Raw genomic sequence first — 17,708 nt, forward strand, 5'->3', positions numbered from 1 at the left:
TGTTGTCCACCAGAATTTGGCGCCTATTTTTGTGATTTCAATTCTTTTTAAGGCCACTCGTACTTGGCTCTTTTACAGGAATGTTTTTTGTTGGATATCACTTCTTTTTGTAGGCTAATTTCGAGGATAACATTTTCTTTTGGTATCAAACTCAATAACTTGTAACTTGCGTCTTACTTTTCATGTACAAGGGAATTATATCAATATTTTGTAAAGAAAAAAAATAATACTACTAATTGTAAAAAAAAAAAAAAAAAGAATACCTGTGCCATACACAGTGTGTAGAAGTTTTTATACCCTTCAATATCCTTATAGAACATATTTAGTATTGTACACTACCAAGACTACTAATAAAAGTAATGCCATTTTTATAACTACTACTGCCCCTACTACTACTACAAGCATTCTATAATACTACTACGGGAAATAAAAACAACAACAAAAATAACAATTACTAGTACCATAAAAACTACTGCTACACTGGGCAATTGTTTTTAGAGGACTTGAGTTTTGAGGAGGGAAGAGATTATTAGTTTTGGGGGGGAGTGTGCCATCAGCTTTGGGGGGGATGGGCACCCCTGGTTCTCATTATAACCTTCTCAGCTTATTCTATTTCAAACACCAATAGCTCACCAGTTAAACTTTCACTTTCCTTTAAACGGCAATTATTGATAAAACGTAAGATCCATGCAACCATATGTATTAACTTCTCATAATTTGAAAAATATTGCATATATCACTTTGGCTCATTTACAACACTTAATGAAACAACTGTTTCCTGTTTTTCATTATTTACTTCAAGCGCATTTGGTTTCATATCAGTTTTCGGCCAGAATTCTTCCGTCTGCCGTAACCAGTCAGGTCCTTCCCACCATTTACTCTTCAGTAACGGTGCAGCATTGCAGCCTCTTGAGGGTAGGTTAACTGCGTTCAAATTTCCCGGTACATGTCTCCAACACTTTACATCGGAGAGAGCTCGAATTTCCTTCACTCTATTCATTACAAACACTCCCCAAGGTCCATAACTTTTTATCCAATAAAGCGCCACTAAAGAATCTGTCCAATAGAGTACAGGGATGTCTAAATTTAAACTCTCAATCACATACACCGCAAGTCTAACTCCGATACAACAGGCCATTAGTTCTAAACGTGGAATAGTCGACTTTTTTCAATGGCGCAACACGTGCTTTGCTGAATAACAACTAAACATTAGCTTCTCCATTGCATTCACTTCTCAAAAACACGACAGATGCATATGCATTTTTACTAGAATCACAAAAAACATGTAACGTCCAAGAGTTTCTCGTAACATCTTGTGCAAACTGTCTAGGAATCTTTATTTCGCCCAACATCTCCAGTTCTTTATACCACCTGTCGAATTTCCTGGAAATTTCTGAAGAAACTGGTGTGTCCCAAGAGTTGTTATTTTCCCAGCTTTCTTGAAGTAACAATTTTGGAATCAACGTCACTGGTGACAGAAATCCTAAAGGGTCAAATAACCTATGAGCAGTAGATAAAATAACTCGTTTTGACATTGGTCCTTCTACTCTGCCTAAATTCTTTGTATCACACAATAAAGTGTCTGTATGTGTCCCATAACATACCTAGAACTGGAGTGTAAAAGTCATTACTGCCTATAAAAGAACCACTATATACCCATCCTCGTAAATCGAATTTACCTTCACTGAGCAGTTTTTTTTATTATTATTATTATTTTTCGATCAAAGCAAACATTTCGTCTTGATTGTCAACAGACGTCACACAATTATCGACATAAAGAGAATGTTTAAATTTACTAGCTATTTCTTCATATCCACTGGAGCATTTTCTACATGGTAATTAAGCACGGTTCCCAACAGAAAGGGACTATAATTCACACGAAAAACAACTCGCATACCTATGTCTAAAAGTTTTAAACTTCCTTTCGTCAAAATTCTCCCACCAAACAAATCTTAAATAATCATGATCGTTTTTATTTACCGAAATTTTCAGGAAAGCTTTTCTAATGTCCGATAAAATCCCAATCTTTTTCTCTCTAAACCTATGCATAAGTGCCGGAATTTCTTCAATTAAGTTTGGACCCTTCTCTAAACAGTCATTCAATGAATATGCACCCTTTGTTTTCGAAGATGCATCAAAAACTGGTCTGATTGGGGTAGTGGAATTTTCTTATTACTGCCCTATGTGGTAAATAGTAACTTCGATTGTCCAGCTCCTCCTCCGGTACTTCTTCTATGATTCCTTCTTCCAACCAGTTTCGAAAGACGTTATCATAGTCTTCATATCTTCCTTTTTGCCACAGCTTCTCGGTCATCTTCACACATCTCTTTTCATCTATTTCCTTGTTGTTATGTAGTGCCATAGGTTCTTCCTTCCACGGCAATTTAACTTCGTAACGACCATCTGAATTCACACACAAAGTTTCTTCAAAATGTCTTAAAATTACTTAATGGTTTTCGTCCTTAGTCTTAACTTCTATTGGATCAGTGAGGCCTAACGTATCTAATTTCCATAAATCCGCAATACGGTCACTGATAGTCATTAAAGAGATCACAACATTGGCAGACATACCATAACATCCTTTGGACGGTAACTTACCCATTATCGTCCACCCAAACATTGTTCTAACTCCAAATAGTCCTGACTCTAACTTCAACATATCTACTGTTAAATATTCACTAGCCATATCCGCACCGATTAACAGTTCTATTTCTCCCGTACTATCTAAATCAGACATCCAAATTTTTCTCTTCTTCATTTCTTTTAACCAAGGTCCACGTTTCTCAGAACAGCGAGAAGGTATCTCACCGCAAATCACTGGTTTCTCTAAAACTTCCATCCTACACGAATGATTGTTATTAACATCAGCTACAAGTATACTATATTTGTTAAGGGGCTCCTTTTGTGTTTTGACACCACCAAACAAACTATGTTCTAAAGTTTCAGTACATATTGGTTGACAACCCAGTACTTCCACTACTCGCTTAGAGACATATGATCTCTGTGAACCACTGTCATAAAGTGCACGCACTACACATTCTTTCCCGTTTGTTTTCAATTTTAACTTAAGTGTTTGTAGGAGAAACTCATCCCTACCATTTTGATTCGTTAGCGTTGCCTTATGCTGTTCTGAATTTTGTTTTGTTTTCTAATTTTTCTGAACACAAAACCGATTTTTTTTTCCCTTATACAAAAAAACAAACAACATTAAACGTACAGTTCTTGGCAGTGTGTTTTTGAGGTTTCAAATACCAAAAATAACAGTTTTTGCTGCATTAACAGTTTCTTTTTCTCTTCCAGGTTCATATTTGTGGACTTTTCACACTTTTGTGGTAAATGATACGCTTCACAAAAAACAAACTGTTTGTTCTCTTTTACCTGATTTTGTCCAGAAAACAAATTATTAACAGCCGGCACCCTTTTTTCTTCTTTATTCTTTTTAAAATTCACCATGGAAGTTTGTTTCACTTTAAATCCTGCTTGAGCTAACGCAATCCGTTCTTCTCCCTCCACTTCATTTCTCAGAAACTGTAACAACTGTTTTAGTTTCTCACTATACGTATTTGCATTACTATCATTTGCATTACATTCGTATTTGGTAGTCGCTGTATGCCTTAACCAAACTCTCAAAATTTCATCAGGCAAACAAGATTCTACCAAGGAGAATAACATAGCTGCATATTTTTCACTTGTCATACCTATTGATTTCAACGCACGTAAATATGACAAGTTTACCATATAAGGTATACACTTTTAACTTATTTTTGTCATTCAAAACATTCTGTATAACAAGTCCTAACAGTTCACGTATGTAGTACTCTATCAGCAATTCTTCCCTACCAAAACGATTGCATAAACTTTCTATAGCTTTATCGTTATTATCGGCTTTTGGTAGATAACTGTTCACTACGTCCCATGCTCTGTTACCGGTACTAATCGCTTGTAGCAGATATTGGAATTTGTCCTCTTTCTCGATTTCATCATCGTTATGAATTTGTTTAAACTGGCTCCAGAAACTTATCCACTCACTTATTTCCTCACAGAAAGTTTTCAACTCAATTTTCGGTAATTTAAGTTTCTTTTTACCTGTATGACCACCTGAACTGCTAGGAGCAGCTACTTTTTTCAAAATGTTCCCATGTTTTACACGCGCTTCGTCAAACATTTCCCGGTAACTTTCCACGTTGTTGTACTCTTCCATGTAACGTGCTTCACTTTTTTTGCTTGTATCACTAAGCAACAGTTCAAGTATATTTTCATCATAGGTTGACAATTCGGTTATAAGTCTCTCCAACTTCGTAAAATATAGCTTGACACCTTCCACATTTACACTGTCCTTTTCACATTCAGCCACTAAGCTATTATAAGCCTTTGAAAACGATATCTGCACAAGTTTTCTAGCCTTTACTAATTTATCCATGATTCTTCCTTTTTTCGCGCCTCACGCAGGTGTGCTAGAATGTAACAGTTTGTCAAAGCAATTTGTGTTTAAGAATCAAAACACAACTTTCTATCTTTCGTCTATTTTCCATTAAACGTCACACATTATTATACAATTCTACAAACAAGACCAAAACCATACAAATTGACTGAATGTCTTCAAAATTACAAATGTTACCGGTGCAATTACTTCCCCCTTTTTTCTAGCTTCTGCAGAACTACTACGTATCATTAGTCAGATATTTTTAAACTTTTCACAATGTTGCCAAATACAAACTCCACAAATAGACTATATATATATATGTCTAAATCTTAAATTCATAGCGATAAATTTCGTCTAATATTTCCTGGATTGTCAGAAAAAATCACCACGCATTTTTGCGACTAGATGGTGTTAGTTCATTTCTGGAAATATTGTAGTTATTCGAATCTGTATTATTGTTATGTAATTTGATAGCTGACAATTTGAAGCTTCATTATACCTATATGGACGGGTGAAAGTTAGAGGTGTAGGTAAGTAACATTTTCTTGTCTAACACCACTACATATATACATAGATGGATAGATAGATAGATATAGATAAAACAAAAAACTGTTTCCTTTATCACTGGAACTTTCACAGTCATCTATTGAAACCAGTCATCTTACTGAATGAAGCTCCTCGTCTTTTTCACATAGAGAGTCACTTATCTACGTATATCAGTTTGTGTATGTGTGTGGAAAGTTATCTTTCTTTTTTGGCAAATTGGCTTACACCAGTTTAACTTTCATTCATCCATAAATACTAGGTATAAAACGATTTCGTTACATTACAGATTGACGGCGAAAGACTACATTGCGCATTTTCTCTCCTTTACTTCCATAAACTGAAGAACGCGCATTAAGCATCCTTAATCATAAAGAAGTTGTACTCCATCATGATAATGCGAGAGAGCTCCTTCGTGGCTAAGCGATTAGCGTACGCGCCTTTGGCGTGCGAGACCCGGGTTCGATTCTCGGTGGGAGCTCATGTGGTTCGAATTCTACGTTAATCAGCAGGTACCCTCTCATATAGCCTCGCTACTGAAAGGAACGATAAACCCAAAACCAACTCAACTCAACGATAACGCGAGAGTACACAGAAGATTAGTCACCCGTCAAAAAATTATTGGATCTTGGATGAGATATATTGTCACACTCACCATACTCGCGTGACCTTGCTCCGTCAATCTGCCACTTGTTTCATTCTCTTCAAAATTCCTTGAGTGGTATAACGTTCTATTTAGAGAAGACTACATCAGCAGCTTGTTCAATTTTCCATTGATTAAGACAGGTCCTTCTATAAAAGAAGAATTTATGAAGCTCGCTGAACGATGCCAAAAGGTTATCGAACAAAACAGGCATTTTATCATTGATTTGTCTATGAAGGACAGATGTGGCTAAGTGGTGGAGCGTTCACTTCTGGTGCGTAGGGTCCCTAGTTCGATCCCAGCTCGTGCCAGTGGACTTTGTGGTGGACAAACACCGTATGGGTGAGTTTTCTCGGGGTTCTCCCATTTTCTCCCACTTTCTTCATTCCACCATTTCCTTCATTTCTCATCATGACCGTCTCCTTTAGCCTACTCAGCATAATCGTGGGACGTAAAATATAAAGATTTCGTTTCATTTTCATTGTTCTTTGTTCTTGATATAAATACGACATAGTTCACTGACACATATCTTTTTCTGCAACAGTTAATTTTCGGGTTTTATAAACTAAAATACACCTTATAGAAGGACAGCCAGATAGTCATTAATATCGACTTTCGAGAACTACTGTACAAGAACTCAATATTCAAACAAAATTTTGAGCAAATAAGTCCTTCTGTTGGTAATGTTGATCTGTGGGTGGTGGGAAAAAATCAAGTTTGAATGGGCGCAGGTGTTCCTCATTTCAAGGTGCTTTTTTTTTTCTTCCCCTTCTGCTATCCGGTTTTTCTTTGAAGTGAAACTATCGCACAGCAGGAAAGTTAAGTTTTGATATGCAGTTGAAAGAAGGGCGAAAATCTTCTAGAAAGGTAACCGAAGAGCCGAGAGCTGAACGTTAACCTCAGATCCACCCTCTTTTTTTGCCCTTGTCAATGGATGAGTGGAATTCACCCTATGCAGCGTTACCAGGACATAAACAATTATCTCTCATAAATACTAAAAATGATTCCAGTAATAAGAGAAATACGCATCGTTCTGATTTTGAATAATATTTATTCTATTTTTATTATGTTCAATGAATAGATTCAGAACTTTGATCGTGAATAATTTGGAACGAGAAGCTTGCACACCATATTGTTTCACGCGCTTGTATAGCAAGTTAGAGTCGTAGCTGTCGTCGAACGAACAATAAGAAAGGAAAAGTGCTGAAAAAGAATAAACGATGCCGTGCCCCATCAAAGTATTGCCGCCCTATTAAATCAATATTGTCTATTTGCAAAGAAATAATTTGCTAGAAAATTTTCTTGATTGCTACGCTCGCAATCCGAACGTTTCAATAAGAGTCACAAGTTTTTGCTTATTTAAAAGATTTATTATACAGGGTGTTCCAAAACAACACCGACAGCATTTGGGAGGTGATTTCTGACACGAAGGTAAGATGAAAAGTATAGACCAACCTGGGTGCACAAATGCTTTCTTTTGGAGTTATAGGTTGCCGAAAACATAAAAAAATGAACTTTAAAAGTCCATAGCTCCATTACTATGGGACCTAGCGTAATCGTATCAAGACTTCACTTAGGAACTACTATGTACCCTAACCAAATATCCAAGTTTCAGAATCCTGCGGTATTTTCACAAAATTTTTTATAGAGGGAGTTTGGCTAAGGGTATATTATCTGAAATACTCACAACTACCTCTATAGAAAATGTTGGGGAAATACCGCAGGATTCTGAAACATGGATATTTGGTTAGGGCACATAGTAGTTCCTAAATGAAGTCTTGGCACGAATACGGTAGGTCCCATAGTTTTTGAGCTATGGACCTTCAAAGTTTTTTTTTTTTTTTTTTTTTTTTTTCGACAGCCTAAAACTCCGAAAGGAAGCATTTTGCACCCAAGTTGGTCTATACTTTTTATCTTCAATCTTGGAATCTTGGTGTCAGGAATCACCTCCCAAACGTTGTCGGTGTTGTTTTGAAACACTCTGTATATGATTTGTTAATGACGATATAATATACAAGGTGCGGAGCTATGACTTAGGATATACATAGTGTACGCAAGGAGCATTTTCAAAATCGGAAACGGTTAAAGTCTGAAATAGTTCGGCGTTTTCCAATAGGATTAATTACGACGCGACGGTGAGAATGAAGGTACGAAAAATAAGAGTGGTGAAGCGACACACGCAAGCTGCTGTTTGCGCAGAAATATTAAAAATGAAGGTAAACAAGGGGAATAATAAACATTTTCGAACTTGAAGCAGTAGTAGAATAGGGGCTGAAGGGGTCAGAACTTAACCCTATGAATTTCGTCTTTTTCAAAGACTGATTACTATCAGTATTTTTTTTATTCTATTGACATATGAGATGCTTCCATATACAGGGTGGGCCATTTTAATTAATCCACGAAAATATCTAAAAAATGATAAAACATAGAAGAAATGTTTCAAGTACACGTTATGTATTGCTAAGGGGGAAAACCAATTCCGCCAAAAGTACCCCTCCCCGCCCCCCGTAAATGGGAGTAACGGGGGGTAACTTTGAAATGTCAAATGGGAACATGGGTCGAGTAATACCTCGTTCGAAAGGTCTTGGAAAACTAAGTAACGCTGTACCAAAAGATGTTTCATATTGTGCACCACTTTCAAAATGGCCGCCATGATATGGTTCGGAAAGTCCACTACCCGTAGTATGAAAACCATGGAAGGTAAATGAATGGAACAAAATTAAAATACGTAAATATCATAGGGCATATCGAATGATGTAATCCCTGTGATCCCAGTGGCCTCCCTGAAGGGGTCTTGTGGGCTAATTTCAAAATTTCAATGTCCGACCGGACAACGGTTCGGGCGTACGCTTGACCTACCCAATGCTGTTTGGAAGGCAGACTTCATGCGTAGAGAATTGGTGCACTAAGTTAACGCGGATGGCCACAGTTACATTTTGATTAACTATTAGCATTCATGTCATATTGTGAGCTTGAGGGATGAAACGGTGTGTACGTATATCCCCGAAATGCTTTCTGAATAACTAGCACGCATTGCATAAAAGTTTCTCTTTTTTTAGTCACTACAGCGTCATCCTTACAAACAAATATTTCAACCACACCATACCTATTTGTAAGGTTAGCCTTAATTTACGAATTAAAGTAGTGTTCTCATTTGAACTTTCACTTTACTTTCCACCCCACTCACATACAGAGCGCAGGGAAAGATTATTTTGCAGGACTTGGATTTCTCTCTATACATTATGGCAATTTTACTCTAATATTTTTATCCGTGTTGTATTATTTTCGAGCCTTGGAACGCCTCCGTGGTTTTCCTATTTAATTTTCGTCATTTTCATTTATGTCTAACCGTATTCATACTATGGGCACTAGACGTTTTCTTAGACACAGTCACCATGTCTTTGCGATCATTTTGAAAACGGTGTCTCATGTCGAAAATTTTCTTACAGAAGCTGTTTGATATTAATTTGTCTATGTAACGTGATGTTACTCGCTTCAAGCTGCTATTTGAAATTTTCAAGTTGGCCCCGGATACCTTTCACTTGGCCTTTGGAGTCACCCCGACAACACCTCTCGATGTGCCTTACGTCAGTTAACTACTCCAGTTTTCCTTTTGTTGATTTATCTCCAATCGCTTTCACACTACGGGTACTAAACCTTTTCTCTGACACGGATACTATGTTTCGGCGGCCTTTTGAGAACACTGCCATTTCACATCAATCGTTTTCTCCTGCAATATGTTAGATTTTGCAAGATTTATCGAACGAGGTACCACTCGACTCATGTTACTATTTGAAATTTTGAAGTTAGCCCCCAAGACCCCTTTAGGGAGGCCACTGGGATCACAGGGACCACACCGTTCGATATGCCCTATGGTATTTACGTATTTCAATTTTGTTTCATTCATTTACCTTCCATGGTTTTCATACTACGAGTACTGGAGTTTCCGAACCATATTATGGCGGCCATTTTGAAACCGGTGCACAATATGGAACATCTTTTGGTACAGCGTTACTTAGTTTTTCAAGACCTTTCGAACGAGGTATTACTCGACCCATGTTCCCATTTGACATTTCAAAGTTACCCCCCGTTACCCCCATTTACGGGGGGCGGGGAGGGGTACTTTTGGCAGAATTAGTTTTCCCCCTTAGCAATATATAACGTGTACTTGAAACATTTCTTCTATGTTTTATCATTTTTCAGATATTTCCGTTGATTAATTAAAATGGCCCACCCTGTATATATATATATATATACGTACGCACAAAAAACTCCTGGCCATACAAATAGTTGATGGAGAAATTTTTCCAATAAATTTTTTCAAATTCAATACGAGGGACATACTGAAAATCGTGAACAACATGTTTTCACTACTGTAATCTTTAGTTGTAAGTGAAACCAAGTATATCATCTCAACCTACAGACCTTTTTCTCTTTCTTTCCAGACGTTGACGTTATTTGTTGCTAGCACATGATCACAGGCAGGATTTCCAAAATGGCGGGCAGCGATGTTTCGTTTCGACAGCGTGCTGTGATTAAATTCCTTGTTAAAGAGGACAAATCTGCTTCTGAAATTCACCGCAGACTGCAGCGTGCCTATGGAGATATGTGCATAGGTACAGGCAGTGTTAGGAGGTGGGTGAAACATTTTAAGAATGGAAACACGAGTATCGAAGATGAGTCTTGCAGCGGGCGCCCCCGAACTGCCTCCACGGAATGCAACAAGGTAAGGGTTGATGAGCTGATCAGGGGAGATAGCGTATTACTGTGAATAAAATCGCTGCAAAACTTGCTGTTGGACGTAGTGCGGTGCAAGAAATGATTCGCAGCTTAGATTATAGAAAGGTTTGTGCCCGTTGGGTCCCACGTTTATTAATCGAGGACTACAAACGTCAGAGACTAACCATTGCTCAAAACCTTCTTCAGAGATTTCGACATGAAGGTGATGACTTTTTGACGAGTATTGTGACTGGAGATGAAAGCTGCTTCCATCATTATGAACCTGAAACAAAACGACAGAGTATAGCATGACACCACTTAAATTCACCACCGAAGAAGAAAGCGAAGACAGTGCAATCGGTAGGGAAAGTTATGGGGAGTGTCTTCTGGGATGCACAGGGTTGCATGCTGGTTGACTTTCTTATGCCTGGACAAACCATAAATTCTGCCCGCTACATCCAAACACTTTGATGTGCCTTGCGTGATAAACGTCCTGGAAAGATCATACTTCAACAGGATAATGCTCTCGCATACTGCACGTGCCACTGGAGCGGATCAGGAGATTTGGGTAGGAAACACTTTTCCATTCTCCCTACATCCCCGACATGGCACCCTTCAACTACCATCTTTTCGGTTTTGTGAAGGAACAGATGCGAAGCCATCGCTACGAGACACTGGAAGATATTCTGCAAGCACTGCGTGAGTGTTTATGGGCAACTGGAATGGAATTCTATCGCAAGGGGTTTTCAAACTTGCAGAACGATGGGGAAAATGTATGCAAAAAAGGGGACTATGTGAAAAAAATGAAAGAAAGGTCTGTAGATTGAGATGATATATTTGGTTTCACTTACAAATAAAGATTACGGTTGTGAAAAAATATTGCTCACGACTTTCAGTATGCTCCTCGTATTATATATATATATATATATATATATATATACAGTGGCGTATTTAGGGGGGGCTTCCAGGCTTAAGCCCCCCCCCCGAAATCTTACTTACTATAGTAAAGAATACGAAATACCTTGCAGAATTTTCACATTTTCGGGCAAAGCCCTCCCCGAAAGTTAGCAAAGCCCCTCCCGAAACAAAATCGTAAATACGCCACTATATATATATATATATATATATATATATATATATATATATATATATAAAGTCTTGACCGGTAGACCCATAGGGAAAACGACCATTAGGAAGACCTAGGCGCAGATGGGAGGATAATATTAAGATGGATCTCGCAGAGATAGGAATACAAAGTAGAAACTGGATCCAATTAGCTAAGGATAGAAGTCAGTGGAGAGCTTTTGTGAACGCTGCACTGAACCTCCGGGTTCCATAGGCCATAATATATATATATATATATATATATATATATATATATATATATATATATATATATATATATATATATATATATATATATATACGTGATACGTGTTTGTATGTGTGTTAGTGTAATTTTAATATGTTAATTAATAATAAGTAACCTTAAATTCAGAGTTTTCATTCATTAAGAAATTATGTAGTTACTACAATTTCAAACGCATGTAGCAGCCATTGTATTTTGGATTTAAGTACAAACATTAAACATATTCTTCACCTCAATCTATCAATATTAAGAAATTCTCAAAGGTGGCTGCTTCTGGAATTCAGTTACATTTCACAATTTTTTTTTTTTTTTTTTTTTTTTTTTTTTTACAAAAGAATCGAAATAAAAATAGTTTGTGCTCACATACAGAATAAAATTACAGAAGTTTGCATTATTACTGGAAATTAATGCTGTCACCCATTTCGAACACTAAAAACATAGTTTCTAATGTATTGAAAGTTCATTTCCTATCGATAGTACGAAACGTAAGTAATTGAAGGGGTGGATTCCAGAAGATCCTAAGTCAATTGTTGTCAATTTTGAGATATTGGTTCTATTAAAGTTAGTTTAAAGGGACAAGTTTTGCCGATAGAAGTCACTACAATCTTCGTATCTCTCTCATGTATTTTTTTACCTTTCACGAAAGTTCACGATATCTCTTACAAATTTCAAACTAGAGATTTCAAATTTTTCGAGAAGGAACTTTATAACCTATCGAAGACAACAATCCGTGTCGATTTTTTATTTACAATTCTTTTCATTGTTGAAATGGTTTGTTTGTTGAAAGGGATATCCAAACCTTTAACAATATAACTCTTTCAACAATTAAGAAAATTCAAAATAAGAAATCGGCACGGATTGTTGCCTTCGATAGGCTATCAAGTTACTTCTCCAAATATTTCAATTTTCTAGGTTGAAATTAGGAAGAGAAATTGTAAATTTTCGTGAAAGGTAAAATATATATATATATATATATATATATATATATATACATAAGAGAGATACGAACACTGTAGTGCCATCTATCGGCAAAACTTGTCCCTTTAAACCAACCTTAAGTTCCATTTTATCTTGGTATATTGAACAGCGTTTCAAGTCAAAACTACATAAATCAAATTAGTTGTAGGCAAAACAAAACTGCTTTGTTTTCCAAAATGTCCTTAGTCAACTGCAAGGGCGCCGATCCTGTCCCCCCCCCCAAAGCTCATGTGGGGCCCCCTAATGAATTTATGAATGTACAATATCTGGCATAATTTGAATGCAATTTGTCTTAAAATCCTCATATATATACCTTTTGCATCTGAATGGGCCCTACTGAATTTACAGAGAAATCGGCGCCCTTGGTCAACTGTATTCTCTGAAGTTATTTTTTGACTCATGCCTACAAACACTTATAAAACTCTTGCTATATATGATAATTTTACCGTTATCTTACGAAACGTAGGTAATTACAATTTTTTAAAGATAGATTACTTTTTTTTAAGGAAATAGAATGATGGAAACGCACACAAAATATCGTCTAACGAAAAAACTTACTTTTTTGACTTATGCTCTTTTGGAATTGAGCTCTTCAATTGTAAATTTCCAAACTGTTCTCCAAGTGGATTTATATACAACCAAAGGCATTTTTGTCAAGTTTAACAACAACAAAAAAAAAAAAAAGTCCAAAATAAGTCTCTTGAAAACAGCTCTTGCACATAATGATCGCTTTTGACTCTTGCAATGGTCTTTTCAAACAGCTAGATAAAAATTCAGCATAGCGTAACAACAAAAGCTGCTTCTGTTATATGTAATAAAAAAAAAAAAAAAGAAAAAGATTGGTAATGGGAAGTGAGTGTAGGGGGGTGCCGAAATCTCTAGCTACGGCTCTGATAGCAAGTAGTATTCCTTGTGGGCTATCTGGGCCAGAACATTTTAGTTTCTGGGCCAATATAGTTACTCAGATATGGGCGCCGAAAGTTTGGGTGCTCACGTGGAGGTAGCCTCCAAGTGTCTGATAATGGATGTACCCTGCTTCGATTCCTGGTGGGAACTCATGTGATTCAATCATACATTAAGTTTTAGTAATAGTCTACGTTTCATATGGCCTCTGTGCTGAAAGAGAGCCTGACATTCAATCGAACGAACCAATTTATCATTTTGATTGGTTTCAAAGGCAAACATCAACATTTAAACACGGAAAAGAAATTACCAGGTACTTACTGCCATATATTGGTATCCTCTTAAATGTATATAACATAGTCTCATTGCAGTTTTCAAATCGATTTAAACTCTAAAAATCGAATTTTCTGTGTATGTATATATGTATCAATTCAGAAAAAAAGAAACTACCAGAAAAAAAAATCACTGATTTTATTTAATAATACAAATTAGAGTCTAAAAAGAAAGTCGTGCTTGTAGCGCAAACTGTGCATTCCATATGTTTGAGAACACAATTAATTTGTTTGTAAATAAATCCAAATACATAAACTACCATATATATAAAAAAAAATGAACAGTCTACTGGCAACATTGGAATTACTAGTTGCACACTAGCAGCACCCTCGTAGACGGGAAGGAGCTGAAGTAGGAACCAGAAATTATTTTCAATAGGCTCCCTCCTCCCCTTACGTCTGCTTATTTCAGAGAGTGAGAGAGACGGAAAATGGGGTAGTTTTTGAACTGAAACGGTCAGACTTCAGTGAACTGATTGTAGTCCTTGTACAATTGGTGAACACAAAAAAAAGTTGAAGGGGTCTCCTCCCTAAAAACGCCACCTCTTAGCCAGGTGCAGAACCAAATGTAAAATTCAAATTAATGCTGTACTATATCGCTTGTGGGAACTATTCAGATGGCGATTTTATGTAATTTTCAAAACAAGCTACATATGATGAAAGATAGCAAAATATTTTTAAACATGGCCATCTGTTTAACAAATATGCAAATTAATTTTATAAAATTATCCTGTTATTCTTGATATAGCCACCTAGAATTGCTTGAAATCTGTAACGAAATAAATAGTGTCTAACACAACATTGTTTCTAAAAAGATATTTACAATTTTATCTACATAGAATAAATATTTATGACTACTATTTTTTCCATTTCATTGAATAATTGTTCGCAGATTTTTTTTTGTATGTGTGTGTATGGATATAAAAAAATCCATTTTACCGGATGAATTTCTCAGTTTTTTCTTAATGCAATTCTCACAGGGTATCTGTAGCAGGGCCGGCCCTAGGCAATTCTCTGCCCCGTGCAATACTATCATTTGCCACCGCTCCTTCCTAAGGGAAAAACATATCTCAGCCACGATTTTAAGTACGTTACCCATCATAATTTTAATAGCCTTAAATGAAAACACAATTTATTCAATAATAATAATTATATATTATACCATTGGTGAAAATGTGTAATATTACGGTATGTTTCTTAAGAATTGACTTTGAACTATCACCTTCACAAATGATATTCTATTTTAAACTTAGGGCCGCTGTCGCTCAGTAATACAACGAGCGCATAGGGTCCTTGGCTCGACCCTAGCTCGCGCCAAGTGAACTTTGTGGTATACAAACATCGTGTGCGTGGGTTTCCTCGGGGTTCCTCCGTTACCTCCCATTTTCTTCATTCCACCATTTCATTCGTTTCTCATCATCACCATCTCCTTTAGCCTAGCCAGCATAACAGTGGGACGTTAAAGTTAATGATATCAATTCATTTCGTTTTCTATTTTAAAACTTGAGTGAAGTATGAAAGTCATATCAAGAATTGAATTGTACATGCAGTCATGGGCGGCGATTAGTGGGAGCAAAGGGGGACAGTTGCCCCCCACTTTTCTGAAATGGCCTATTAATGTATGTAGTTTCAACCAGGGAAATTTGTATATTAACATTGATATACAAATATTCAGAACATGTCTTGCCCCCCCCACTTTTAATGTCCAATCGCCGCCACTGCATGCAGTTACTCAAGTCTACAACTGATCTACTTTGGTAAGTAGCTTTTTATGATACATACGAGTCGACTATAAACAAACGCAACGTAAACATGAAAACATAATTTATGAATGTAGTATGGAAATAGACGGGTCAGATTAAGAAATGTAATGTTAACTAATAATAGCAGTAAGTCAGATTCCAACTATACTTTATGCCAGATTTTTACCGCCCACAAAATTTGCCGCGCTGTGCAAATTCACATGTTACATATATAACAGAGCTGGCTCTGATCAATAAGCCTACATCACTAACTCATAACCATGAATCACAAAACTTGTAAATATAGGCAGATTCAATATTCACCCCCACCTCATTTCTGGTATGAAGGGTCCCTGGTTCAATCCCAAGCAATGTGAGTTTGTAGTGGACAACATCAACATCCTTGGCTTTTCGCGGGATTCTCCCGTTCATAATCATACTTTCATTAATCACCCGTCTCGTTTCTACTAAAAGCTATAACTCTGGGACTAAATCTTAAAATTTCATTTTATTTACTTCAATGTTTGCAGTCGAAAATGAAATTCCACGAAGACATCGTTATTTCTACTGAATATACTGCATATAACCAGGGGTAAAAGTGAGAGGAAATGCTGGGGAAGCCGCCCCCACCTCCAAAAAATATCTACGGCGTCCCTACAGTTCCTAAAAAAATTACAACGCGCAAAGATAGGCAGGGAGACGGCGTGACGTCAACCGTTACCTACCGTCCCCTATCTTTTCAAATCCACTTTTACCGCTGCATATAACTATCTATATATTAAAATGTTAGGTTTATATGTTTGTCTCGAAAGAAAAGTTTATATATTTGTCTCAAATCCTTTCGACAATGAGATCTCAAAAAACACAAGAGCTAAGCAAGTGCCGTTTTCCCCTGCCAAATTTTGTGTAGATTATACAGTTCTAAATGAATATTGAGAAAACGTGACCGTTATTTCCTTATTACATTTTTAAGGGCGCACTGGATGTGTTGCATTTTTTAAAAGTAAAGCATCATATCCTACGAATTATACATTCCAACACGACATAGTCGTATATATGAGTTGCATATCTCTCAGACGTTTGTTTCATAGATCATGGAAAACGAAGGATAGCCATTTCTCCAATCTAAGATGAATCTTTATTGTTTGGAGTGTTTTGTCCAATGAACACCATATATCATTAACATTATAATTATTTGTGTATGTAATGTATTTGTTTATTACATACTGCATGCAAGAAGAAAGAAAACATTGATCATACACGAGTTAGAAACTCGAACCATAAATAGGCTCACATCTTGCAAACGGTGCGAGATATTGAAAAAAACAATAAAAAATCTCTCCTCTATGAAACCCTTTGCCGATTTTTATCAAGACGTCTTTCACTTGTGTCTGTAAAGGGGCATGTATAGATGTTGTGAGGAATGACAAGGAGATTCATGCTCATATTGTGAATGGTGCGCTGTGTAGAGAGCGCAGGTTCAGCTAGTCAATCTATTAAAATGTTACAATAGTAATTAAAAGCGATTATTATTAACGAAGTCTTTCATTCCCATCCGCAGATGGGCGGGCCGCAGAAGGTTGCGCCTTCTCTTTGGTCAGAGGATTTACAAGACTGTGGTTACTAAGAAAGTAGGTGAAAAAAGATACAGTGAATTGTGAGGTAACATTGTAATCAGCCTCTGTGGTCAATTGACTTTAAAAATATGGTGGTGTTAACGATGGTCGCAGAATCATGGAAGGAATGAAAATTTATGAAAGATATATTGATGGATGGCGTTGATAGATACGGCGATCGGGGTTATAGCCAGCTGTTGGAGTCTCTCTTTCGTATATTGTCAAAAGATGGTCCAAAGGTGGATACGCACGGCGAGGAATGGCAGGAGTCTGTTCCAGAAGTTCGGCAATGATTGGATGGTTATTTGTGATGTGGTGCATGATGTAGCGGGTTCTGAGGCGGTAGATGTGATGTAAAAGAAACAGCATTGAGGTTTGCTGATAAACGAGTGCAGTTGGTGTTCTTGCTGGAAGTGAGAAATCTATGCGGATAGCTCAGC

General features: G+C 36.9%; 1 protein-coding gene across 1 annotated transcript; it reads right to left on the minus strand.

Annotated features, from left to right (window-relative positions):
- Nucleotides 1-736: 736 nt before the first annotated feature.
- Nucleotides 737-1,138, minus strand: LOC145692574 (uncharacterized). Its single transcript, XM_081767884.1, has one exon. The coding sequence runs from the start codon at nt 1,136-1,138 to the stop codon at nt 737-739; it is 402 nt and encodes a 133-aa protein (XP_081624010.1).
- Nucleotides 1,139-17,708: the final 16,570 nt, after the last annotated feature.

Source organism: Thermobia domestica, chromosome 8 (assembly GCF_964235325.1).
Source record: "Thermobia domestica chromosome 8, izTheDome1.hap1.1, whole genome shotgun sequence".
NCBI lineage: Eukaryota > Metazoa > Arthropoda > Insecta > Zygentoma > Lepismatidae > Thermobia > Thermobia domestica.

What these genes read in the sequence shown, in the direction of transcription:
- LOC145692574 (XM_081767884.1), bottom strand. Translation starts at nt 1,138, where the DNA reads ATGGCCTGTTGTATCGGAGTTAGACTTGCGGTGTATGTGATTGAGAGT.